The sequence below is a fragment of the Pelecanus crispus genome, chromosome 13, assembly GCF_030463565.1.
Source record: "Pelecanus crispus isolate bPelCri1 chromosome 13, bPelCri1.pri, whole genome shotgun sequence".
Classification (NCBI taxonomy): Eukaryota; Metazoa; Chordata; class Aves; order Pelecaniformes; family Pelecanidae; genus Pelecanus; species Pelecanus crispus.
This window is the reverse complement of record NC_134655.1, coordinates 2,159,188-2,184,656: the sequence shown is the minus strand read 5'-3', so window position 1 is coordinate 2,184,656 and position 25,469 is coordinate 2,159,188. Positions and strand designations below refer to the sequence as shown.

The 25,469-nt window shown below is 47.7% G+C and overlaps 1 protein-coding gene across 2 annotated transcripts in view; it reads right to left on the bottom strand.

Moving 5' to 3' along the window:
• ARHGEF9 (Cdc42 guanine nucleotide exchange factor 9) overlaps window positions 1–25,469 on the bottom strand; it is a 65,592-nt gene that overhangs the window by 30,376 nt on the left and 9,747 nt on the right. For both annotated transcript variants that reach the window (XM_075720598.1, XM_075720599.1), the window contains exons 2-5: window positions 22,068–22,259; window positions 14,676–14,855; window positions 11,971–12,203; window positions 7,307–7,436 (exon numbers count right to left, since the gene is read on the bottom strand). In XM_075720598.1, coding sequence (XP_075576713.1) covers window positions 7,307–7,436; window positions 11,971–12,203; window positions 14,676–14,855; window positions 22,068–22,259 — 735 coding nt within the window. The remainder of the gene's footprint in view (window positions 1–7,306; window positions 7,437–11,970; window positions 12,204–14,675; window positions 14,856–22,067; window positions 22,260–25,469) is intronic.

Below are 25,469 nucleotides of genomic sequence, written 5' to 3'. Positions count from 1 at the left end.
CTCAGCGAGGTGTTTATCCACCTCTCGATCTCACTTCTGTGGCTGTGGTATCTGAAGGCCTAATTAGGGATAACTTCCCGGGAACGCAGAGGGTCGTTCCCAGAAGGGATGGGCTGCGCATCTTGCAATGTCTCAGGGTCCGGTTTCGGCCGTGGTACCTCCTGGCCAGACACCGGGGACCGTGCGCTGCTGCAACAGCTCAGGTGTACGCCAGCCCTTGAAAAAGAAGCCTCTGAAGAAGATACACCATCTCCAGAAATTGTGGGCTTCCCTGGCTAAACGTGAGCTTGTACGAAGAAGATTCATACAAGCCTATGGATGGGAGCTTTTATGAGAGGGGGCGAGCCTAGAAGAGGCTGGCTGCTAAAAATAGAAAGCCAGTTTTGTCTTTTACTCCTGTGGTAGCGTCTCAAGCCTGAGGACACACAGAGGACTCTGTAAACACTTCTACTTGATTAGCTGAATCCAAACTGCGTAGTCCCTGCGAGCAATATAAACCAAAAAAATTTAGATCTGAAATGATAGGATTTGTATTGCCTTTTTTTTTGTTGGGAAAACAATTTCTATATACAGTCCATAGGCTAGAAATAGATGATCTCCAGTGCCTGCTTAGCAAATTTAGAAATATATATTGCAAATAGTTTTGGACTAGCACACGGCTGGCCAGCCTTCAGCCCCCAAGAGCAGCATATCTCCATGTTCCTCAAGCCCTCGGCTGCTATAGCAATACGCCAGCGTGGTTGCGCTGCCAGACCTCCTAGAGCAGATGCAATGAACCTTGAAAGGCTTCTTTTTTTCCCCCGACACAGTTACACCACCTCTTTGAACAGCACGAACTGTCTTCTGCTGGTGGAGCGTCCCTACTGGGGAGGCTCATGGGGTCAGTTGCAGGGTGGCAGGCAAGAAGGGAAGCATTTGCTTTTCTGCTCCACTGCCAGCGTGACTGCCCCAGCAAGCCTCGATATTTGGTCCTGACTTGAGGCAGGCTTTCCGCAATGCCTCTGCCAGTCCTTCTCTAAAGCCTGGATCCCTCCGATCCTATACAAAGCCAGGAAAAAATTTTCTTTTCCATTTTTTTCTCCCAAGCAACTCCTGGAGAGGCTGGATCACCTATATCCTTCTGTAAGTTAGGAGGAATACCGCTAAAAAAGGAAGAGAATGAACTTTTAGTTATTCTGAACTGGCAGATATCCTACTGACTTCAGCAGAGCACAAGAGCAAAATGGCCAAGAGACGACCAGATGACCTCCTGAGGTCTCTTCCAAACTGAGTTATCCTATAAGCCTATAAGAAAAAAACCCTCAGACCTCTCCAGCCTGCATCAAGGGTTTGCACTGTGCATCCTGCTCCATACAAAGGGCAGGAAACAGAAAGCCGACTCCTCTTTTCGTCATGCAGTCCCAGGCAGAGTCCTACTGCTCAGCGTGCAGTAATGGGAGCAGAAGGTCACCCAGATCTAGGCTGGACGTGTGCTTCATGCTCCCTCGAGCTTGCCAGCGCTAGAATGACACAGAAAGTCCTGGGGCTAATCCTGACTGGTGCAGCAGAGGGTCAGCTCTTCTGCTGCAACAGGAAGAAGTCATAGAATCATAGAATCATCAAATCGTTTAGGTTGGAAAAGCCCTTTAAGACCATCCAGTCCAACCATTAACCTACACTGCCAAGTCCACACTAAACCAATCATCAGCTCCCCAGCTACGCTATAGGTGACCACCGCTTTCTGTAACGAGGAACTGGGAGGAACTGAAGGGTTTTTACTAGCGTCACGGAAGAAACGCTGTTGGGAGCACCAACGTTACAAGGAAGGCACGGCGCAGCGAGCTGCAGCACGTTACGCCTCCCAGTCTGCCCCGCTCCTTCTTCCCGTGAGCAATCCCGGAGCAGCCGCCGTCCCGGGCTCAGAAATGCTCATCAGCCCACTGGGCCCGCTCCCCTGCGCCCGAGCCCACCTCCTGACACGGCTCCTTGCTGTCGCTGCTGGGCACAAAATCCCCTTTACTCGTTAACATTCAGCGAGCAGGGCTCTCTTCTGCCTGACACTGCTGTTCTTTAATTAGAGACTGACAGGCTGATTAGCACTCTGGGCTACGGAAAGATCAGAAAAAGGAAAGCGAAAGGAATGTTGTCCTTTTCATCAGGCTCATTTTTTGATACCTTCTGTTGCTAGGGGGGAGGAAAAAAAAAAAAAAAAAAGAAGAAGAAGAAAAAAAAGAAGGATCTGTTTCAGTCCCTGATGCGATTTTTTTCCCACGAGGATTTCTCATCAGGCTGTCCTCACTTTGAAAACAGTACGGTGGTTGCATGCATCTTTTTTTTCATGTCATTCTTGGATTCAATAACGTAATATTAGGCTGAGGCCAACTGTTGTATATTACATAATTAAGGGCACCAGGTCTTGATTTAAAGGCCTTGTAAATAACAAGAATGGGAAGAAATTTAAAAGGACAGTGTTCATTATATTTCTCAATTATATATATTTTTCCCTTCATGTAAATTTAACACTCTTGAAACCTGCCAAAGCGGCAACCCATGGGAATCTTTGGTAGAAATATCTGAATATCTACGTAAACCAAAGTCATCTGTTTAAATAGCAAGTTAAAACTAATCCGGGCTGACGAGCAGGGCTCTCTCCTGTGGCAAACATCCCGCCACCGGCTCGGGGGCCTCCACGGATCCCCTCCCAGGGAACGGGTGCCACATCGCCTCCCTCCTCTGGGAAAAACCTGCGCTGGAAGGGAGGAAAACGCTGCTGGCAGCTGCCACGAGGGCCGGAGGGGGAGCCCGAAATGCTGCAGGGATCGCTGCCTCATTTTGTTTTGAGGTGGTTCGAGAGCTGTGTGGAAAGGTGTAACAGAGCAATTCCGAGGCGCGCCGCAGCGCAGACCGGCCTTCCCTCTCCCCGCCGTCCGTCACGGGCCCTCGGCAAGGGCGCAGCTGCACTCGAGGCTGCGGTGGGCACCGCCGTCGTGCCCGAGCGAACGGCAAGCGCGCAAATCCTGCCCAGGAGCGGGGCGGCGGCGAGCCGGGCCCTGCGGCACGCTCACGGCTCCGTGGGCTGGCAGGAGCCCCGAGGAGGGCAGGAGAGGGGTGGACGCGCTCCCGTGACGGCCGCCCAGCGACGACTGGGACGCCGGGAGGAAGGCAGGGACGTGCCGCCCTGCGCTCCCGCTGCCTCCTTTGGGCGCCTGTAAATCCAGCGCTGCCCGAACCGGGGCTTGCGAGGACTTAGAAACGATGATGGGCTTTGTGGAAATAATCTCTTTGTAGTACTGTATGTGTATATATATCCAGATATTACCCATTAACCTCTGAGATGTGTAACTCTCTCCGAGGGCAGGAGCGCGAGAAGGGCCTGCCGCCTGCAAAGGCCGCCCAGGATGGGCTCCGTCCGGCCTCTTTGAAGCCCGATCCAGAGGAGACTTCGCAGGCTGTTCTGAACCCGCTCCGGCTAACTTTGCGTGCCCGTTTTGCCTGCCTGCTTTTAAATGTCCCTGTTTTGATCTGAAGGTCTTTAACTCCAAGGAAGGGGATGACGCTGAGTGAAGGGAAATAGAGGTTGAACATCAGGAAACACTTCATAACAAGGAGAGCTCTCAGGCATTGAAAGGTCTCGGCAGGAGGTGGTGGAAGCCCTACACTCTGCGCCATTAACAACCGAAAGGACAAAAGGCACTGGAGAATTTGGTGTAGGCAGGGGCAGCACCTCTCTAGGTCTGTTTATATATTGGAAATTCACGTTACAGACTAAAGAAGTGAGTCATACCATGGCAACGGTCCAATCCAGGCTTTTCGGGCAAGACCGCATTCCTACGAATTATACAGGAACCCATTTCAAAGTGACCGGGATTATTTCTCATTTACAGTAGTCAGTGAGATCTCAATCTCCCCTCAAGATTCTGCGCAGTCATTACTTGTATAAAGCTGCCAATAATTCCTTAAGACTTCACGCCCTGCCAGAGCATGGGGATCAGCTGCCCCTAGAGCCAGGCCACCCTTTCTTGGTCCCCTTCGCAATTTAAACCATCAGACCCTGCTTACGTGACCTCTTGGAGACAAAAATCTGGCCTTGGTTAACTCGAGGGCATTCACATTTTTCAAACGCTGACCCTGAAAATTCACCTTCACAAGGCCATGCAGAAAATCTTGAGGGATGAAAATGATTCCTGAAACACACAGGCACAACTCCATGGGATTCAGTAAAATCCCTTCTCCTTAAATTAGCTGGGACATGGCCCCGACTTTTTCTATTTGTTTTAGGATCAGCAATATGTATACATTCCCAATAACACCCTCTCTGTGCAAGAAAATGTGTATATACACTTCGCATATTTCAAGGAGATTTCAAATATTCACTCACTAAATATTTTTTGTTTGGTTTGAATTTTTTCTTCTTCTTTAAAAAGCTTTTTCCAACATCTCGTCGCAAAACATGGGTAAATTTAGAAAGGAAAATGCAATTTCAAATCAGGGAGTCAACATCGTTAGTCTAGGGATGTTGAGGAAAACCAGACATTTCTCCAAATGAAAGATTTCAACGGGCTTAAACGTTTAGCCTTGGTTGCTGCTGAAATAATTCACCAAGGGCAACACACAGTGGGAATTAGGGATTATCTCTATCTGGTGCCCTGGCTGGATTTCGGGGGTGGGGGGGGAAGCCTGAACTGATAATTTTTCTCCTAGTTCCTGCTTTCTTGTACGTAGGGTTTTTTGCAGATCATCTCAAGGAAGACTGTGCTGTCCACCCCGGGCCCATGCTGCTATTGCTCGTTTGCACTGCCGGGCCGGCCGGAGAGCTCAGGAAGCTGCTGTGACACGCAGAGGGCCAGAAAGGGAGCGCTTTTGGGTGCAGACTCTCATTGGAGTAGGAATAGGGCCACAGAAAGAGGGGAGGGCAATGCTGCGGGCTCCTGTCTCTCTTTCAGTGAGCACTTAATATAAACTGGATACGCATTTGTAGAAGCACAAAGCTGATAGTAGGTCACTCTCTCAGCTGAGTGTCCTCCACCGAAGACGAACTGGGAGTCGTGGTCTCCTACTCTCTGACCCAGACAATAAAGGCATGTTCCCCACAGACTGGAAGAGGCTAGGGAGATGTACCAGGAAAGTCCTCCTCTACTCCACAACTGCCTACGCGTAGAAGATGAGAGCTTGAACCCCACAGGCTGGGTGAGAAATCAACCCCTAATGGCCTGTGTCCTGGGAGACACGTCCTCTAGACAGAGATCAGCTGAGTGGGGTTTTTGGAGGTCAGCAGCTTGGGTTTGCAATGCCTAAAGAGAGTATCTACACAGATCTAGGACAGATCTAAGCATCTGGTGCTGCTTTTGATTTCTCCCGCTCTCTTCCTGCATTATACTATAGTTAACTTCTGGGTATTTTGGTTTTTTGTGCATTCTTCTGGCCATTACATGGACATCTGTGAAGTGGGGGCTGGATCTGATGATTCAGAAGTTGCTTTAGAGGAAAGAATCAAGCAGTGAAGTCCCCTGCTGCATCTAGCGCTCATCCTCTAGTGTACTCATCACAACTCTATGACTCTTCTTGATCCAAAATACAGAATAAAAATGGCAAGAAGGGTGTTCTCCTTTGAATGGAGGCAGTAGCTGTATTCCCATCAGATCTCTGAGCCGTAGCAACAGCAGGTTTTGCTATATGATGAGAAGCTGAAGGATGTTGCTGCAATATTGTGCTTAAAATCTGGAATAGTTGGAAGAATGATTTGGCAAGTTCCTGAGAATAGGATGGAGATAAAGAATAGGTACTGCTAAGTAGGAATGAATTATGAAGGATATGGCTAAAGCTAAGCAGGAATGAATTATCAAGCATAAGGCTAAATAAAAATGAATTATCAACTGAGCTAATGGAAGAGAAAAAGAAACTGCTATTCCACAGATCCTAGGCGGAGGTCACCTTGGCTTTCCACTCATACACGAATATTTTACTGACTTGGAATTGATCCGTCCTTAATCTAGATTTATTTACAATGAGGGTCTTGGCATTTCTCACAAATGACACACATTAGCTCATCACATGGAATATACTGAAGGCTGAAGATATATCTGACGGTCCTTTGCCTCCTTGAGAGCAGTTTTCTAATTCGGAAAATGATTCTGCGTTTCAGTGAGACAGAGGTTTCTTCGCAGTAAACAACAATAAAACAATCAAGCAAATCATCTGCATTCTCTGCTCTCACAGGCAGTCATAATGTAAGAACCAACTGTGATTGCTGAATTTGTGTGTTCTAGCAAGAGACCCAGGGTTGAATCCAACCTTCGTTATAGCAACGAAACTAATTCAGTCAAGGAGGATACACAATCAGAAGGTGAGGCACCTGTATTTCTCTCCCTCTCGTCCCAGCCTTCCTAGCTCTTTTCCGGAAAAAAATTAATTAAAGGATTAATGCATCTTTCCCATATATCAATTTACATAGTATGATCCCATTGACTTGAATGTGGAGTTATTCCAGATCTTCACGACTGTGAGGAAGAAGAAAGGCTGTTCCATCACTCTAAGTATCCACTTGCTAAACACACGGATCAATGAGAACATAGAGAGGGATTTACAAAAACTTGTCCTCTGTCTGCTTCAAAAACCCTATTTACAGGTTACATTCATACAATGGTTTTTAAAAAATCAAGGACAAAAAGAAAAGGAGAACATAATTTTAGTGTGGCTTTTTTTTTTTAAACGCATGGCAAAACTGTAGGAGACTGAAGGCCTGCTAGTCAGGAATCCCTCTGCTGACTTTGCCTTGCCTGTGTTTCTCAGCTCCTCAATGATACGATCACTACACATAGGGTTGGTTCAGAAATATCTTTAAGTGGGTACTCATTTTAAATGTGCAAACAGCATCTCTAATTTCAGCTTAACGTTTTGGCTTCTAATCATAAAGCAACCACCAGAAGAATTTTCTCCATTTTCTTAACCTGTCACAATTTCTAGGGCTTTTTGCTATCTCTTTTCCTGCTTCTTCCTCAATGACAAAGCACAGAGCCAGAATGCACATAGAGTTTGAGCCAAAATCTCACTTACTGCCAGGACAACAGCATTGCAATTGCAAAAGTTACTCCAGATTTCTGTTGATGAAATTGGAACTGGACCCTAGATTTTCTTCAGGCTACCATTAATGTTGTACAGCTTAAGTACTATCTCTAACGTCTGTAAATGTGTCTTCTCTGTCCCAAGCTTAATCCCAAGAACAGGTTGTGTGAAATGAACTATATGGTCTCGGATAATTCAACAACTGCATGAAATTTACTTTTTCCAGGTTTATAGCACCTAAATCAAGGCTGAGCGTTTACTGTACCTCCCAGTCCAGAACGGAGGCCTGCCACTGAGCTATCTTGTCAATGTTCTCCAATCTCCGCTTCCGCTCGTTGATCTGTAGGGTCACGTTCCTCATGACGGCGAGAGCAGCAGCCACATACCTGTAGTCGCTGTTGAACACAAAAGAAAAGTCCATGAAATGGAGCCTCATGTGCAGTGGAAATGCTCAGGAGTCTTATTGTTAACAGCAGCATAATCTCAGCATCCCTGTAAAAAGAAGGTATGATTTGCCACTCCGTTCTATGATGCCGTGTTTTTGCCCCTCAGGAATGTCTTTCTGGATCATCACAAAAGAGCAGCTTGCTTGAAACTGAAATCGCCTGTGTATGAGACAGCGAAGCCAGCCAGCTCCTCAGCTTGTTTGCATCAGGGTAGCCCCAATGAGTACAGTCTAGCCTCTGCCAACCCAACGTACGACAGCTAGGAATATTGCTCTGTAAAGTCTTAAGGTGCTCAGCTAAAGAGCATCCTAAAAGAAAGTCTGAACATTTTTATAGCTTGTGTCTTTGGGCCTGGATTTTTCCACTTTTTAAAATGAACCTATTTATCGATCAGGCACAAGGCGAGAGCGCCTTCCAAGCCATAAGGTGACTCCAAGAGTGCCACAGAGCATTTATCCCATGGCATTCACTCTTACTGCAGACTTCAGGTGAGCAAATCAAAGCAATTTTTTTTTTTTTTTTTTTCCCCTGGATGGGCCTGTGAGTGTAATAACAAAGAGTGAAAATAGCCTCCTGCCAGGACCAGCAAAGATGATGATCAGTCTTTTTGAAAAGTGATGCTGAAATCAATGCTATTGATTTCCGCCCTGTGCCTTCTTTTCCATTCCAAGGAACCTTAATGTTCATTTCAATCGGAAAGACAGACAAGGCCAGCTGCCATAATGCTACCATAATATATTATTAACTTAAGGATTGATATTGATTGCTGACTAATGAGAAAAACTGTGATCTTGGGCAGCTGCAGGGGGGAATGGCTTTATTGATTATTGCTAAGAATTGCACTGGTTACAGCTAAAATAGGGGTGAATGCTGTGAATGAGATCCATTTCCCCATGTGATCCAAACAGGATAAATATTAAGAAACAATCACAATATGATATACAACAGAATATTACTTGCTATTTTGCCATCCTTTCTTGGGTGAAATCTTGAGATGCATTTTCAATTTTTATTCAATTCTTATGTCAAAATTCCAGCTGAGGTTAAAAAAAAAAAATTCTACAAATTCCAGAACATAAGGACTGGTCCTTCAACAAAGTGAAGGAGACTAGAGGATGTCTGACATATCCATCATGATAAACAATGAAGAATTTCTTGTGCCTTCCTTTGCGGGGCCATCTGTATGAAGCGAGCGCCTGGTTGTGTAAGGGAGAAATGGAGCTACACCAGAGAGACATTAGTCTGGTCTTCAAAATGTCCATGAGTTCTTGTAGGGAAACAGGTAAGTCACTATGGTCAGAAAGGATCCGCAGAGGTAGGGAGTGGTGTAGGGTTCAGAGACAGCCCCTAATAATCTCCTAGCCATTATGCTCATGCAAAGAAGGGAGGCTAACGTCTGTCCACCCGTTAGCGGAGTCTCCTCTTTCTCACGTAACGTGTTCCTACACTTCTAACTCCAGCTCAGTTCTGCAGCAGGAACGCTCAGGACACCAGCAAGCTGCACTTAGGACCTTCATATATTTAATTCATATTAAGCTGGAATAAATCTTTAAGAGGTGAACAGATGTGGCTTTGTGAAAAATTCAAATGAACCAGTCTCAAAACAATAAGCAATTGAAGGGAGCCAGGCTCTGAAAACACCCCCATGCCTGCCTCCGTGCGGAGTGGGCCGGTGCCAATCAAGCTGGGTTTTATCTTCGTAATGCTAATTCACTAATTCTAATGTTCTGTTTGAAGAGAAAACCCCATGTGCATTTTTCTTTCACGCAGTAATGAAGAAAGAGTCATGACTGAACTTTTTGGGCTCCTAGCCCATGTCTGTGGCAGAGCTGGCAAAAACTTAGAAGAAAAAATAACAGAAGCAAAGCATTTGGCCAGTGAAATAATAATAGGATAGCATTAACTATGAAATTAATTGTTTGTCAATTATATTGGGGCTGCAATGACCTCTTTGCAGTGCTCAATCAGAATGCAAGTCTAGACTCTTGTCAAATATCACATACTAACTTGGGGGAGAGTGGTCAGGTTTCTGGTTTCAGCTCTGTTGTCCTGACCTGGTACAGGGAAGATCCAGAGCTCTACAAGTACGGTATTAGTGAAGAGGAAGAAAAAAAAAAAAGGTAATATAAAGCCCCACTGTTAGATGAAGCTAGTGTATTTGTTTTCATTGGGATTCCTGGTCCTTTCTGAGTTTTGCCTTACTCCGTAAATGGTTCAATTGATTTAAACAGTATTTTCTACATATTAAATTCTAATCAGAGTGCCCAAGAGACTCCTGATCCAGCCAATGATGAGCCTGATTTCACTGGGAGTATTAGTCCACTCTGTCATTTTCTAGCTTCAGTTTCAGACTCGCAATCTAATTGCGAGCGCTGTCAAACTCCGACCAAGTGCACGAGGACAACTCACCGCCTGATTAATGGGCCCAGCTGAAGCTCCCCGGCTGGCTTCTCAGTTTCTCTCATTCATAGCTGACCCTGACGATATCCCAACACGCAGGTGTCCGGCTTTTCCCTGTGTCTGATATTGTCATGACATGACATTCCCCAAAGATTATTTGCTCTTCCCATCTCAGGCTTTGCTCATCTCAGCCCCAATCCCAAAGCCAGAATTACTGGAGCAGAAACTATTTGTATTTCAAGCAGGCAACCACGGCAGCCTGGGCTTTCTGCACAGCCCCAGTGCAGAATCATCTGGTGGTGGGACACGCTCTCTGCGCCCCACTCTCCCCGTTCGTGGCATTGAGCTTGTCCGGGACGCAAGCTGGGTTGCCGGGAGGATCGGTCCCTCCCAGGCAATTTGAGGGCGTGCATCGGAGGAGCTAGACCCCAGGGCGGTGTGGGATAACCCACCCCACTTCTGCGTTATCACACCATTCCTCCACGAGCCAAGAAACTCTCCAGGGCATGCCCACGCTATCGGAAGAATGCCACGCTCCAGGGCTGAGACAAGGCACAGGGCTTTTGCTGGCTCTCTGTGCAGGCACGAGTTTCATACATGCGCTGTGTTACAGCTTCAGGGGGCTTACTCTCTGCTAATGTGAGGCAAACAAATATAATCCTGCTTTCCCTTTTCAGAAAACGAAGAAACAAGAGAAATGAAGTACCCATGGCTGTCCTATCACTGCCACAATCCAGTAAAGAAGAGCTCCCGGTTTGAATCAACTAATTTTACTTAACCATAGGGAAGGTCCCAGTCTCCTCAGAATATGACTGTATCTGATTACTTAACAACATGTTGATTTTAAAAGATCCCAAAGGAAACTCCCAAAATAATTCAATTCAATTTGTACTCCCAAAATAATTCAACCCTTGTGTAATCACACTGTCCACATCCCCTTTGGTATTGCTACCAAATAACTCAGAGAAGGTCACTTTAAACACAGACCTCTTCTCTCTGAGGCTGCTAATGTCCTCCCGCTGTAAAGCCGCATCTGAATCCACACTGTAAGTACTGCAGGGACATCACATGGCTGGTAAGGAAAAAAAGCCACAACATTTGGGATCCTAGGGCTGCTTTTTGATATCCTAATGTTCCCCTGAGTCCACTCCAAGTTTGATTTGGTCTCGTTATGAAGGGAAAACCAGAAATTGGATCTTGGAGCCAAACGAACTGGGCATTCAGCTAGTATGAATCAGTCAAACTCGTGAATCAGGTCAAAGCAAATCAAGGCATCTCTCTGCTCACATCATGTCTCTCTGCACTTCTAGAGCTGGGTTTGGGGAAGAACAAAAAAAATCAAACACTTGCAGAAGTTTCTGAAACATCTGTGGTCTTTTTTTGTTCTCTTCCTTTTAAATGGGTTTTAGAAAAAGAAAGAAAACTGGCAAGGCAAGAGAAAAATCTACTCTTAGGGGGCCTGATTCTTCTTTCGCCTAATTTTTATAGCAGTATATCACAAATGGTATCATAGGTACTACTCTTGGTTTACACTAAGTCAGAGAGTCAGGCTGATTGCCCTCAGCAGCAGCAAAAGAGATCCTGGAAATTTTGGGAAGTAATCAAACTGCTGGGTGCTCCTCTGAACCTAAACTCAATGGCAGAATCAGAGACAGAATCAGGCTGAAAAGCAGAGCAGGTTCTGAATTCCCCCCCAGATGTGAGCATATTCAGGTTTGAGTTGTGGATCCTGGCCCTCTACTTGCTATGTGCTGAAGTCCTCTTCAGGATAAAGGAACGAGCTTTTCTGACCACTGAATGCTAATTAGTAATTTTTCTAGTGTAACTGGTAGCATCAGAAAGTACATCCAAGGGTAATTAGTTCACATGTCTGATTATAACAGAGATGAGTTTGGCTCCATTGAGAATCAGTGCTTTGAGAAGCTTTCTAACTGTCTGCTGAACCTTTGCCCTGCTTCAATTTATACAAGATGTCATGAAGAGAAGACCGGGAGAGAAAAAAACCCCAACCCCTGTGTGTGTGCAGAGGCCACGTAAAGAAGCAGCGAGCAAAACCTTTCCATGTAATCAGGGATGGGCGTACCTGTGATCCTGCGCGGTGTACTTCAGTAGCTCCGCGAGCTGCAGGGGGTATTTGCAGATCTTCTGCACCGGCGTCAAAAGGAAACCGTCTATGGCAATATCAATCATCTGCTGCAATAGACGACACGCTTCGAAGAAATGCTGGTACCTGCTATCTTTCATCAGCTTGGAAAGCTCCATGCATGCATCCAAATGGTTGTTACAGTACTCCGAATAGATCCAGAAGCCATCTTGCTGTGAGAGGCAGGAGAAAAGGGATGCACACAGAGGGGAGCACACGTCAGACCAGTGCAGCGAGCAGTCAACCACCCGGCTTGCCAACAAGGAGACGTTACAACTAAAGAAGAAAGAATACCCCAAGCAGGAGGAGGAAGGACTGATCCTAGAGTACTTCTCCTGCTTGGAGGAGGTGCTGCATGGTTGCTCTGGGGGAAAAGGGAGGCGGAGAGGGACCTGCACGCTGACACGTCGCTGAGGTCTCTGTAGGTACAGGGTGCGTTAAGGTGAGCCCCTGTGCAGCGCTGTGGGTGTTCTCAGTTGCAAATTGTGCGGTGGGGTTTTCTTTATAAAAGGTAAAGGTAGAACCAAGCAGAGCTCTGGCCTTTAGCAATACAAGAAGACAACCTTGTTATTTCTACAGCTCTTTCCCTGAAAGATCATCAAGCACCTGGCCAGTGTTTAGGAGCTGGGTATATCTGAAATTCTCTTCACCAACAGGGAACCCGAGGCACCGACCACTGTGTGGATCTCCCCAGGACCAGAAAGCCAGAAAACACCAGAGACTGGAAAAACAAACACAAAACCACTCACACATGTGCCCACCCACCCTTTGCACCGGTCTAACAAGTCTCTTTGTGCTAATTTTGTTGGAATCTCCTTTTTCTGCCTTCACTGACCAGAGATGGGGCCGTGGCTGTTGGTCACCCTGAAACTCAGGCTTGATTCATCTGGGCCACACGGACAAGGCAGACGAAAGGTCGAAGAGAGATTACACTGGAAGGGAGAGACAGACACAAACTGCCTGCCCAATATCACAAATTAAGACTGGAGTTGAGACAGCCCGGATATAAGCCCAGGTGTTGCAGGTCAACAGCCTGAGATGCTACATCAGGTTGTGGTCGATGCCTTACAGACTATAAAAAGGACAGATTGTTTTTTTAAAAAAATACACTTGACTGGCAATTCTTATTTCTCAGTCCCATAAGGGCCCAAATAACCTGCCTTTCTGGGAACAGGGGAGCCTGGTTTCCTTCCCATCCCCAGAGCTGACCAAGAACCAAGCGGTGACACCTCTCTCTTCCTGAAGCAGATCAGGAACAAGATGCTTTGCAGATCCATGTAACAGGATCTTAACGTCCTCATCCCTCAGTTTCCCCAAATGGCTGAACAGGGATAATTTATCAGGAGTTTATTAGCCAGCTTTCAGCCCGTACCTGATGACAGGCAAGTGTCAGATATTCCTCCAAATAACGGTAGTAATTCTTACTATTGACACTGTAAATGAATTGACAGCACAGCCTTGAGACATGAAGTTTTAGCTACTGATTCTCCCCAAGATTTCTTACACCTTTTTAGCAGAGAGGTGGAATACGATGCTGCTTTGGAAGCAAGCAGCAGAGATGGCACGCTCTGATAAAAACGAGCAATGCTAACGCCATCACGCAGCTTCTCAAAAAGAAACCTGCTTTTCAACGAGAAGACCAACGATGCTTAAGAGATGCCGTGAACCTTTTTAGGGACGCCCTGCTGAAGTTTCATGAATGCCTATCAGAAATTTCTCTAATAAGAAGTGAACTGTTGCCAGCTCAGCCCCGACTGCAAGTAATGAGGTGACAGAGTACAGGATCTGCGTGCCGGGTTGGAGCACCTCATACGTAAGCTCTGATACAGCACTTCCCTCTCCCTTAAAGGAAAGCCTAGAACTGCAGGACTATAATTTTCTTGACATTTCCTGACATATTTACAACACTGGCCAATTTATCAGCTCCTGTAGTATGTGGCTTATGTAACAGTACGATGGGCCGGGCAAAAGCCTCCGGGGCTATATCATCAGCTAAAATGTCCCGTTCAGTGTGCACTTAGCGTGAGCGAGTATCTGCTGCCCTGCTGCCACCCGGGCAGCCAGAAGCACGAGCTGACACCTCCCCACCCGGCCCAAGAGCTCCGCAGGGGAAGGCAACTGAAGCTGCCTTGGGTTTTTCATCCCTTGCAAGTGCATCTCGGTGCCACAGCGACCAGCCCAGGCGTTTGCTCTCCTCTGCTTTTTTTTGTGTAACACACAACTAAGGCCTCTTTTCACTCCTCTGGACTTTCTTACCTCTTCCAACCTTCTGGTCATCCATGACCTGATGAGGATGGCCTGTGAGTGGGTTTAAGTCTGAAGAGCAAAAGAAGGTGGGGAGAAGGTAAGGGACATCGCGCCCACATAATATGATTAGGGGTGAATGTGAAAAGGTGTCAGGATTCAAATGCACTGGGGGATTATCCAACTATATGCTTCACTTCAAATTCTCCCTTCTCTATATCTCACGAAGCAAACAGAGGGCCATGGAGTAGTCCCTGATATGCAACCAGAACACTACTGATGCACAAAAGTTATTCTGAGTGGTTCCTGCCTCCTGACTTTTTCTGCTACTCCTCCCCCTTGTCCCCCACCCCCCAAAACCAACCCCAAACCTCCTAAACAAAAGTGCTGAATTAACTTACGTGTTCAAGGAAACATGGTCCAATTTCACTGAGATGGGGGTCTTCGTTGTTGTACTGTTTCTCCAAGTCCCGGACAAAACCCATCTGAAATCTGTAGATATCTTCGATGTTACCAAAGATGATTTTTAGCTGTTCATCACTGAACATATCCCTCCTCTTCCGGCACTGCTTTAAGTAACCCTGCAAGGAGTAAGAAAGAGCAATTCATAAAATAACCCAAATGCTTATACTGAGGCTGCTCCCAGATTATTCTTGAAGAAGGAGCAAGTAAAAACAACATCAGAAAATGGCTATGAAAACAAAATCCAGATGTTATGACATGACAGTCTCCATCAACTCCTGTCTATGAGTAAGCATGCAATATGCAAAACACGCCTTGAAATGCTATGAGTCCTTTTTTGATTAGACAACATCTCATTTGCAACTGCTGGTTCCCCCCGCAACCTACAGCAGACCCACCGCAGTGCTCTTGCTAAGGACACGCTAGCCCCAGCATGCACAGGGCTCCGCAGCCTGCGTCGGGAGGTGCGGGAGGCCGCGCGTGTACAGCGCGCTGGGAGGACAGCGCTGCGTTCTGCCTCAACGTCCCTCAGCATTTTGCATGGAACAGTTTTGCAAAGGGAAGGTTCCCCAGAGATCTCGACCAGCACAGCCTGAACGGCTCTGCCCCTACCTGTGCTGCAGAGAACAGCAGAATTTGGCTGATAGCTCCCAAGAGGTGTGTTACAGTACTGTATGCCCGTTCCTTCAAAAGTCACTGCCTCGCAATACCAAATACCCAGGATAGCTCCTAGAAACATTGCTGTTTCCACGTCCTCTTCAGTGGCACATGGCAGAGAAAGCTGCGAGGGGCTGTTTGATCCTGCCCACTCTGATTTCTCCTTTTAGCCACGGTAATCAGGACAAGGAAGCTGATAATCATGCTGAGAAATACTCTATTATTGCATGCCCTTGGTCTAGGCAGAGGGTATGGAGGGTGTAACCACCCTAGCTGTTCCAGCACCAAGTGAAATGTTGAAGGGAAACACTCTTCAAGCATTTCCTGACTTGGGAGGCAACGTGGTTTATCCGCCCCATTATTCATCTTCCTGAGTCTGAGGCAATGGCAGGAGGGCTGCTGGCCTGCGAGTGCCACGGCGGGGAACCCCGGAGGCGATGCAGTGGGTTGGGTAGGTGTTCTGGCTTGCCCGAGCAAGGCAGCCACAGTGGGAGCAGCCTGAGCTGCTGATCGATGCCATCTAGAGGAAAGCAGCATTATCTTAATTTTGTTTTCTATACCCTCCATTCCATTAGCACAAATATGCTATTCCAAACAGCATAAAACGAGGGAGGATTTTCCTGCTGTCTTCTCAACTACCGTCTTTCATTGCTTTTCTTCCTTTTTGAAGTGGGACCAGAGGAAAAGGCTTTGTACCCTTCTCTGTAGAAACATCAGGCTCCCATACTGAGTCTACAGACATGTAAGTCAAATGGAGAAAGAGAGAGGAAGAACTAGGATGTAGAGAGTTTAAGGAGACTCTCCAAAATCACAGGATGAATCTGCAGTAGATTTGGAAACCATTAAGATCTCCTGTGTCTCGGTCCAGCACAATAATAAAAAGATCCTCCTTGTTTATTCTTCATCTGCCCATGTTACCCATTAGTACTGAGCCTGAGCTTAGCTGGACATCATATGAACACAAATCAGTAGGCGAGCACTGCCCTGAAGATCTCCTGACCTAAAAAGACTGAGTGGATCAATATTCTGGCGAAAAGGATAACACACCAAGTTCTGTCTGCCTCCCCATTTTGCTGACCCTGCCTTACCCACGAACTCGCCATCCTGGTTGCATCACAAGGGCTTCTTCAAACACACTTGCCTGAAGCACACGTGGTCCTGGGGACGGGGTGACACATGGAGGCTCTGGGTGCCTGGGCTGAATTTCTGGCTCTGCCACCGACCTGTGCGACACTGAGCAAATCACTTCATCCCCCCTGACTTCGCCTGTCTGGATGATTTAGACTAGAAACTTTGCAAGGCCAAATATCCGATGCTCTGCCAGCCGGGTCTGGACTGCGGCCTCTTGACTGCAAAGAAATAACACGCGGGTCATCATGAGATGACTTTGCCTGCCTTTATTATATAGGAAGAGGGAAAAAATGCCAACAGCTCCAGTTGAATGGCTATATTTGGGAACTCTAGATGCTTAGTCACACAGACAAACCGCCAGCTGGTGACACGCAGCTGCTGGTCCACAATGGGAACTATCGGAACGCTATAATAAACTGTCCTTCAGCCTCACCATGTGGTTCCTGGGAGGGGGAACTTCAAACAGATGAATGATGAATGCAACTTTGGCCGACCTGGCAAAGAACCAACCTCTGCGATGTCCAGCTTAGCTAGAAGGATGCCACTACCCTGAATTTGCTGGCTTTTTCAGCTGGGAAGCTTGGGTTATGGAATACCTTCCGTATTTACTAAATCTAGGTCTCTCTTCTTACAGGAGCTCCTTGATGACTCATTTCCCTGGGTTTCCCCCTTTTATTTTTTCAAGGCCAGGAGGAATGGGAGCAGGCTGGTTCCCATGTTGCAGGGCAAATTAAATTTGAAACTAGCAAGGAATAATGCAGAATACCTTTCCATGCTGCTTTTCATGTTTACCTGCTTATCTCAGAACAGCTTTCAAAAAAAAAAAAAGAAGAAAAAAGATGTGCACCTGCCCACGAGGCCGGGCTCTTTTTGACAGGGGCTTTGGTGCTAGCAGTGCTGAATGACTGCCGCAAGCCATTTGTGTTAGGACCTTCGCCACGCTGCAGGCTGCCTGCAAGCCAGCCTCCCCTCTCGCATACTGTTCTCTGAAATCAGTCACTGGATGATTTATGTGAACATCTTTCAGCCCTGGGGTTGCTATTGGCTGCGACTACCGTCTTGAATATTCCCCGTCCTCCCGGTGCTGGTTCATCACTTTGCCCGAGTCACGTGTTCCAGGGAAGCTGAAGCAGCACATTTGTGTACAGGCACCTATAAAACCACAGGGAAAATAAAAGAACGCGCGGAGTTCCCAAGCCTTATCCTCTACCCAGCCTGTGCGTTTGGATGGTTGGTTTCCAGCACAAGCCAGCAAAGGGGAGACTGAAGATTTATATATAACACGCAGCAAGAGCCAGCTAGAAGGCTGCTGCGTAGTTTTTCCAGTAAATTTACTTCTGTTACATAAAACAATGTCATCTTCCTTCTGCTCATCCCTTCAGGTTTGCTCAGAGAAGGAATAGCTGACTGATGAGCAGATGTTGGAGAGTGTTTTGCTCAATGAATACCTAAAAATAGCTGTCAAACTGTCTCCCTTTAAAGTACTTTTCCATGTAGTCCCTGAAGTATAGGCCAAAGTTGGAAAGTATTTGCAGGAGGTTAAGTGCTAAGTTTTCTCCAGCCCGGAGTGGGTTTAGAGACAGTCAGGAGAGGTGGCCCGTCCATCCATCCGTCCATCCTTCTTCTTGTCCAGCTGAGAGCGAGGTGAAGGAGAGAACGAGATGAGAGCCACTGCAGGCTCTAACTTCAAAGGCAGTTGTGATGATATTCCAGTTTCTTTCCATCTCTGAGCCAGTCTGGGGGACACACTGTCCTACGGACCAGCCCACAGTTTGGACCAGCACCACTTGAGCTACCAAAATCCTGTTCCCTAGAGCAGCGCTCACAGCATCCAGGTGAGTGTTGCGCTAATACGCACATACCAAGAATAAGCACAAGAACAAAGCTGAGACTGTTTGAATTGAAAAGGCAAACTAAAGCCAAGTCTGGTCCCAGGCAGTCAGGACTCTAAAGCACTTATTCAAATACCAGTCTACAGCAAGTACGGAATGTCAGGCACCGTGATGGCACTGGGGCCTACCTAAAATATAAATTAAAGTCCCGCAGGAACACAAGCCTGTTCCTCAAAAGGGCAAGAAGCAGTCAGCTCCAAAACAGAAAAACAAGGTGTGCACAAGCAGGCTGTGAAAGACAGCTACAAATTGCATGCTGGGGAATACAAACAGGTAGTATATGTATCCCCACTGATCCGAAGAGCTTTCTGCAGAGCTGCCCTCCGCTCTGGTATCCACAGGTGAGAAACTGCTCGCACAAAGGGGCCAGCAGTTCCTCAGACGTGGTCCTCTGAAGGAGGGCCACGTTGCTGCCAAGAAGGTTTTATGCTGCTTCGCTCTGAGGCAGCACAAAAAAGTGGCTTCTGTCCGTCTCCGAGAATGAGTCAGGCTAATGCCATGCAGACCATGGGAAAAGTCGTCCCATCAGCTCTGCAAAACAGACTCAGCTTGACAAGCTAAGATGCAATGAGGATGTTTTCCACCCGGCATTCAGAGCTGTCCTGGCACCAAAGCAAAGCTCAGGTGGAATCCAGTCAACATTATTAAAACATAAATTCAAAGTGAAATTGCTTGGAAATGAGCAAAACGCAACACTGGAAGTTGGCTGGCCTTTCTAACCTCCCACCCTCAAATTACTCATAATACGGAGGTTTCCTTTGATCTCCCAGTCGCCTCACTGTTCCATCCAAGCTCTGTCGCTTCTCGCTCTAACACCTCCTTAAATTTAGCCTTGTCTTCCTAATCCATACACTGGTCCAAATCCTGCCCATTTCTCAAAGCACGGCACCCTGCTCTTCGTAGCCCTCCTGCGTCTCCTTCCACCTGCGCTCCCCACGGCACGCCGCAGCTCACACCACCTTCTCGGCCCCCTGCTCTCATCGAAGTTACCTGCCCTGACCGAGCGCCTGGGCTGTGCCGCCGGTGCCGCTGGTGCCACGTCATGGACAGACCCTGCGCCCTCCTGCATCCTCCCAGGATCCCAGCCCAGGCGCGGGGCCGTGTCTCGTCAAGCCTGGGGATGGCCACGCATTCATGTGGTGCTTTAGAGGACGGTGAGGGAGCAGCACCGCCTGCCAGCACGGCTGGCTATTGCTACCCCTTACAAAAGCCTTAGTTTTCAGTAGCTCAGTATTTTTTTGAGCTTGAATCCCTAAGCCTGAAATTCTTATTGCTGGGTATTTCCTTAAGGCTAAATTCTTTCTTCTGTCTTTTCCCCTCGGTGATATTTCAGAATAATGATCCATCCACTCCTGATAATGCAGCCCAAGGAAAACTCTACATTTTACCCCTACTAAAAATCTTCACAGAACTGTTTCACCGAGCAGCAGTCAGTCCTTCCTCCTCCAAGCAAGGGCACGACAGCAGCAGTGGTCGGGCCAGTACGGCTTTGCTGTGCTGGGGAATTCCCCTCCAAGCCAGCTGCTTCACACAGGTCTTGGCTTGCACAGGTAATTTTCATTCTGGTGCTGGCTAGCTTGTGAGCTCCTGACTTGGCAGGACTAGTGCCGTGGGTATTATGAATAATAACAGGGTGTATAATAATATAGTAGCAGGTAGGGGGAATACATCCTGAAGCAGAAAAGAGCAATTGGAGGGCTCTTAATTGCCTAGCAGGTACTACGGCCCTCCGCTAACAACCACACATCTTAAGGTGCCTCGCTGGTATTAGGATTTGTTATTCATTACAGCTCAGCAACAAGAGTATAACTACACACTGCTAAGCTCAGTACTAAATCAGGCTCAACCTCCGCCACCCAGCCAGAACTCCTCTTTCATCCCCTCCAATACGTCATATCGCTGCTGTCTGTCCTGACACCTTAAAATAAAGAGCAAAGGGAAGAGGGGAATTTGCCGCTGTCAACGGTACTTCTGCATCTCATCAGCGGTTGTCTGGTGTCTACTCGTTCTTCGGCACAAATAACGCCTCTGGACAAATTCATCTGGTAGCACCGGGAGGAGCTCGAGCCGGCCCGCGTCCCTCCATCTCCAGCCCCCCTCCTCTTATGCCCAAACAGAAGAGTCGCGTCATGCCATGCTGAAATGCCTGGGACGACTGAGCTGTCCCCGAGCCTTCTCAAGGCAAATAGATTGCTCTGATTAAAGAGCACAATGAGGTGCTCTCCAGCAAGAGACAGCCCATCATTTTGCAGATGAGAATGCCTGTTTCAGTCTTCCTCCTTCTTTAAGAGAGGCAGCTGGATCATTTCACAGTGCCCTACCTGGATTTATCCCCTCAATACCATTTTGCATCACACCGAGCAAGGCAAGAGCTTTAGAGATCTCACTCATATCTGGGACATATCATTAAGTGCTGTAAATCAGCGTTACCCCAGAGATGTCACCAAAGCTATACCTATCTGTACCTCCTGAGAATCTGATTTGGCAAAAGCGTGGTGACATGGCTGGGAAATGCAAGTTCAGGTTTATTTAGTTTTTCAACAGAGAAGTGCAAATGCATGAAAAGAAACACTATGTGGCAAAGTTCCTGCAGTTCTTCCCTTCCTCAATGCAAAGCCCTCTGACTGAAATAGCACAGCGAAATTAAGCTCATTTGTTTCCAAACTGAAATCCCAAGACTCTTCCATATTTGCAAAGCGTCATAGATGCTTTTTGGATGGCTGCTTTGCCTTGTCAATAGAAAAATAGCAAGTATGGAGGGAGGAAGACATTTTTCTAAGCACAATTCACAAGGGGCTTCAGCACATTGACTCTGTAAAGACTGGGCACAGGCTCACTAAATCCTAAACACTCAGAGGGATGAGATGAAAGCCACGGACTCTGATTTTAGTGCTAAAAAACTTCTGCCTCTTAGCAATAAGTATATGCCCAAGCTGTCCTGCAACGCTCTCCGGTGCAGCCGTGCATTCTCCTTCCCAAACACCCAGCACCGCACGCACTGTGCTTTGGGCTTAGCTTGGGGCACTAATTCTATACGCTGCAGGACGGTCAGGGGTTGTAGGGGTTAACTGTAACATTACGAAAAAGAACCAAGTTGAAGGTGCGAGGGGTCAGTCACCAAAGTTCATTTGCTTGCTGGTTCCCTTACACCGGATAAACGTAACTTATTTCATTTCCCATGGTGAAAATGCTTTGCTCTCAGCCTCACCGTAAGCAAAGGCAAATGGGGGCCAGCCTGAGCCAGGGGAAATTGTGAACCCAATGTGAAAGCCAGAGATGAAATAGGTAACTGATTGGTTTAATTACAACCTAATTTCCTCAATCACAAGTTCAAAAGTAGATGGCATTGGGTTTTAATTAAGAGGACTGCTTGAAGGATCTCAACCTCATCATTTTTTAGCCAAAGAGGTATGGAAAAAAGGTCAGAAAATTGTACTTTTTGTTAATACAAACTGAAGGCAATTATCAGATCCAGCAGAAAACTCTCAGAAGTATCAATACTTATTGACAGATGCTGCTCCTCTATTAGACACAGTACTCAAACACACCGCATCTTTTTCCCCCGTTACCCAAGGACAAACCCCGTCCTCAGCTCTCAACAGCCCATCCCAGCTTCCGCTGCAGTACCCCAGCGCCACAGCCCCCACGTACCTCGCAAATGTCCTTGAGGTGCTTGATGTAGTGGCGCTCCGTGCTCATGATTTCATTGATGACGTTGGCTCTCATCTGGTCTCGGTTCTGAACGGTCCTGCCGAGACAGAGGCAGTCGGCGCTTGGATCCAAATGGCCATTCTGCACATCGCTGGTTCCCTCCTCCACTCCATCTTCTTGGTTCACCCATAGCTGCGAGGAGAAGAGGGGAGAGCGACAGGCTTATTCATAAAAGCATCAGGAAGCCAACGCGTGAAAGTAGGCTGGGTCTTGGGTTGCACGATTCTGGGAGATACCGGATCGATTCCCTCCTTCCAGCAACGGTGATGCTCTTGCCAGCGCCGCACCGTGGTGTCCACGGCAGCTTACAGCCCAGACGGTCCATTTTTATACTGGTGCAACCAGCCCCAAATGCTTCCCCACATGCTGCCAAGCTCCTCTTGCAAGCAAAGGGATTTCAAGTGTTGACAGTTTTGACCCCAAATATCAAATAATCACGTGAGAGGGTAACTGGACTGTTGGATGCTGTGGAGTGCTCCGAACCGAGATGTACATGTGTAAAACAGACCGACCTAAAGCAAACTGCAGTTATGAGCGTAAAGCACTGCTTTACAGCTCCCGCACGCCGTCCGCTGGGGTCTGCCTCAACAGGAAGAAACCTCTGGGAGGAGGGATAAGCCCCTTACGGCGACTGATTTCAGAAGGTCAAGACACGCCTGGTTCAGAAATCTGAATGAATGTGAACATCAGTCCAGGCTAACCGGGTTGTGGCACTGAGTTGTCTGTAAACTTCCCAGGCCGGGATTTGTGAATGAGCATTGATTTTCATTTCACAGCAGCTTTCCTCATCATTTCACATGAAGAGCCTTTCTCACCCAGGCAAATGCCCTGTCTCAGCATCCTGAGATGGCGATCCCTAAGCCGCGCTGAGATCAGATCAGCTGAATAAGTCTCCTAAAATGGGGGGGTGCTGAGGGCAGCTTTGCACGGGGTGCCCAGCACCCCGGGGCACTGCATACTCTAAATTGGAACAAATTGCAAAAAGCAATGAAAAAGGATCACTGCATTTTCAGCACGCTAAATTGTCTTTCCATCATGGAACAAAAAACATACATTGAACTTGGAAACTAAAAGATAACGCTGTCTCCAGGCCTCTGCGTCTTTGAACAAGACGACATATGGATCAAGTGCCTCCTTTTGTTACCTTTTCCCCCAAATAAAACCTGCTTAAAATAACTCTCTGCAACTCTAACCGGGCTCAGCGTAGTTTGTAAACAAACATTAAATAAAGCTTAAACCAGACAGAAATACTGCTATCTTACACAGATCACCTACGTTGTTACGTAAATGAAGCAACTTTTCTCCTCAGCATTTAAAGCCCCAAATACTGGAGACTTTCAAACATAAAAATACATCTACCTACAGTGAAACTGTCCACGCGAACAGAGCAGCACCTGGAAAACCTCATCTTTCGGTCGTCTTTTCAGTGTTAATAGTTTCTTAATACTTTCCCATTATTCAGCTTAAATTCGGTTTTAAACAGATTGTAAAGGGCTGTGTTCCTGTACATTAGTAAAGTACAAAAACCTAAACCTGCCCATGCTCCTTCCCTGCTTTCCTAACCAGTATCATGTTTTGCTAAACCACTTCGTACAGCTCCCACGTTTTGTCATCCTACAGCGAGTTATAAAGGCCAGGAAGCCGAGACGTTTGAAGAAAACCCGTCTCTTCTCTAGCAGAATGTTCCCGATGCCACAAACTTAGGGGATAAAAAAACCCCCAAAGCAATAAAAAGCCGGACTTTGCAGCCTGCTCACGACTGTGCCCTGTGTCCGGGACTTCACACGAGGGCGCGCTGGGAAGCGGTGTCTGGTTAAATGACAAGATGCCCTCTTTGCCGGCAGCGGGGCAGGAGCCGGTGGGGCATCAACCCTACGCTGAGCGTCGCAGAGAGCTGCTGACCCCAGGCTGTGCTCACGCCGCGTCCTGGCAGCGCCAGGCACTCTCCAGGGCAGGAAACCCAGTGCAGACCATTTGCCTGAACGAGCGAGTGGCAGAGCCAGGATGGATCCGGGCGTCCTGCCCGCCCTGCCCACGCCATCTCCCCCCTGTCCCCCACCCCACACTGCCAACATGGGACCTCCTTTTGCACATCCAGAGACCAGGGGGATGCGCCGAAGCCTGCCAAGGAGGTGAAATAGCCCCCGACGCGGCTCCCGGTGCAGGCAGGAGCCACCCTCGATGTACAAAGGCTTCATACCTTTCCCCAAGACAGTGCAGCAGAGAGTCAATTTGATGTCTTGCATGACAGAGCAGAAGCGAAACCCAGCGAATACGGCTGTCAGCTCGCGTTTCCAACATCATGATGCGCTCCAGGGGGAAGGGGTGCGTCCAGGCACAGAACGGCCGTGCGGTCCTGAGGCACCGGCAGCACCCAGGGTGGCTCGGCTGCGGTCAAAGCAGGGCTGGTCCTAAGGGCGAGCAGCCCTGGGTGCTGCAGAAGGGCATTTCATAGAATCATAGAATCGTTTAGGTTGGAAAAGACCTTTAAGATCATCCAGTCCAACCATTAACCTAACACTACCAAGTCCACACTAAACCAGTCCCCAGCCAGGTCCAGCTATGCCAGTTTGGACACCGGGAAACCCCTGGGAGATGCAGCATGCCTGGGAGCAGCTCTGCATCCCTTTCCCCAGGTCCTTCCCACAGGACGGGGTTCTCCATGGCAGTATCTGCTGCAAGGATGGACTAGGTCATGTTGTCTCCCAATTGTGGGGCTGCATGTGGATCTCTGAAAGGGCTTTTTGTAGGATTTCCATCAGCACTGGGAGACCTGGTCGAGCTCTGGGTCACTGCGAGGGAAAGCGGTGAGCTAGTGATCTAATCACACCCAAAGATACGGGCACCCAGCATGCAAACCTCTCCTGGCGCACTGAAACAACCTTCAGAAGAATGGGACTTGTCCAGCAAAACAACCCAAAAGCCAGTTAGAAAACATGCCTCTTCCCAGCAAACCCTCTCTGCTCTGGAAGTGCTTCAGTTATGCTGAGACAGAGCAACGCTTCACGCACAGGAGCAGCGTATTATGCTGAAAAATAAAGGTCCAAGCGCTGCTTCTGAGTAACTGCCATGCCGGCGTAAGGCTGCCAAAGCGACCTCAGGGGCCAATTCGCTTACAGCGGTGACGCTGATTTTAGTGAGGGCTCTGCTGTGAAAACCTGGGGGCCATCCTCAGAAGAGAAAATAGGCTAGACCTGGGAAGGACAGAATTGCACCGGGAGTCCTTTGGGGGATATGTCCTCATGACCGATTATTGGCGTTCCAAACCAAATATATGTTGAAAATCAAGCAAGACCAATGTAGGTATTAAACCCTGTTGGCTGGAGTTGAAAATAACTTCCC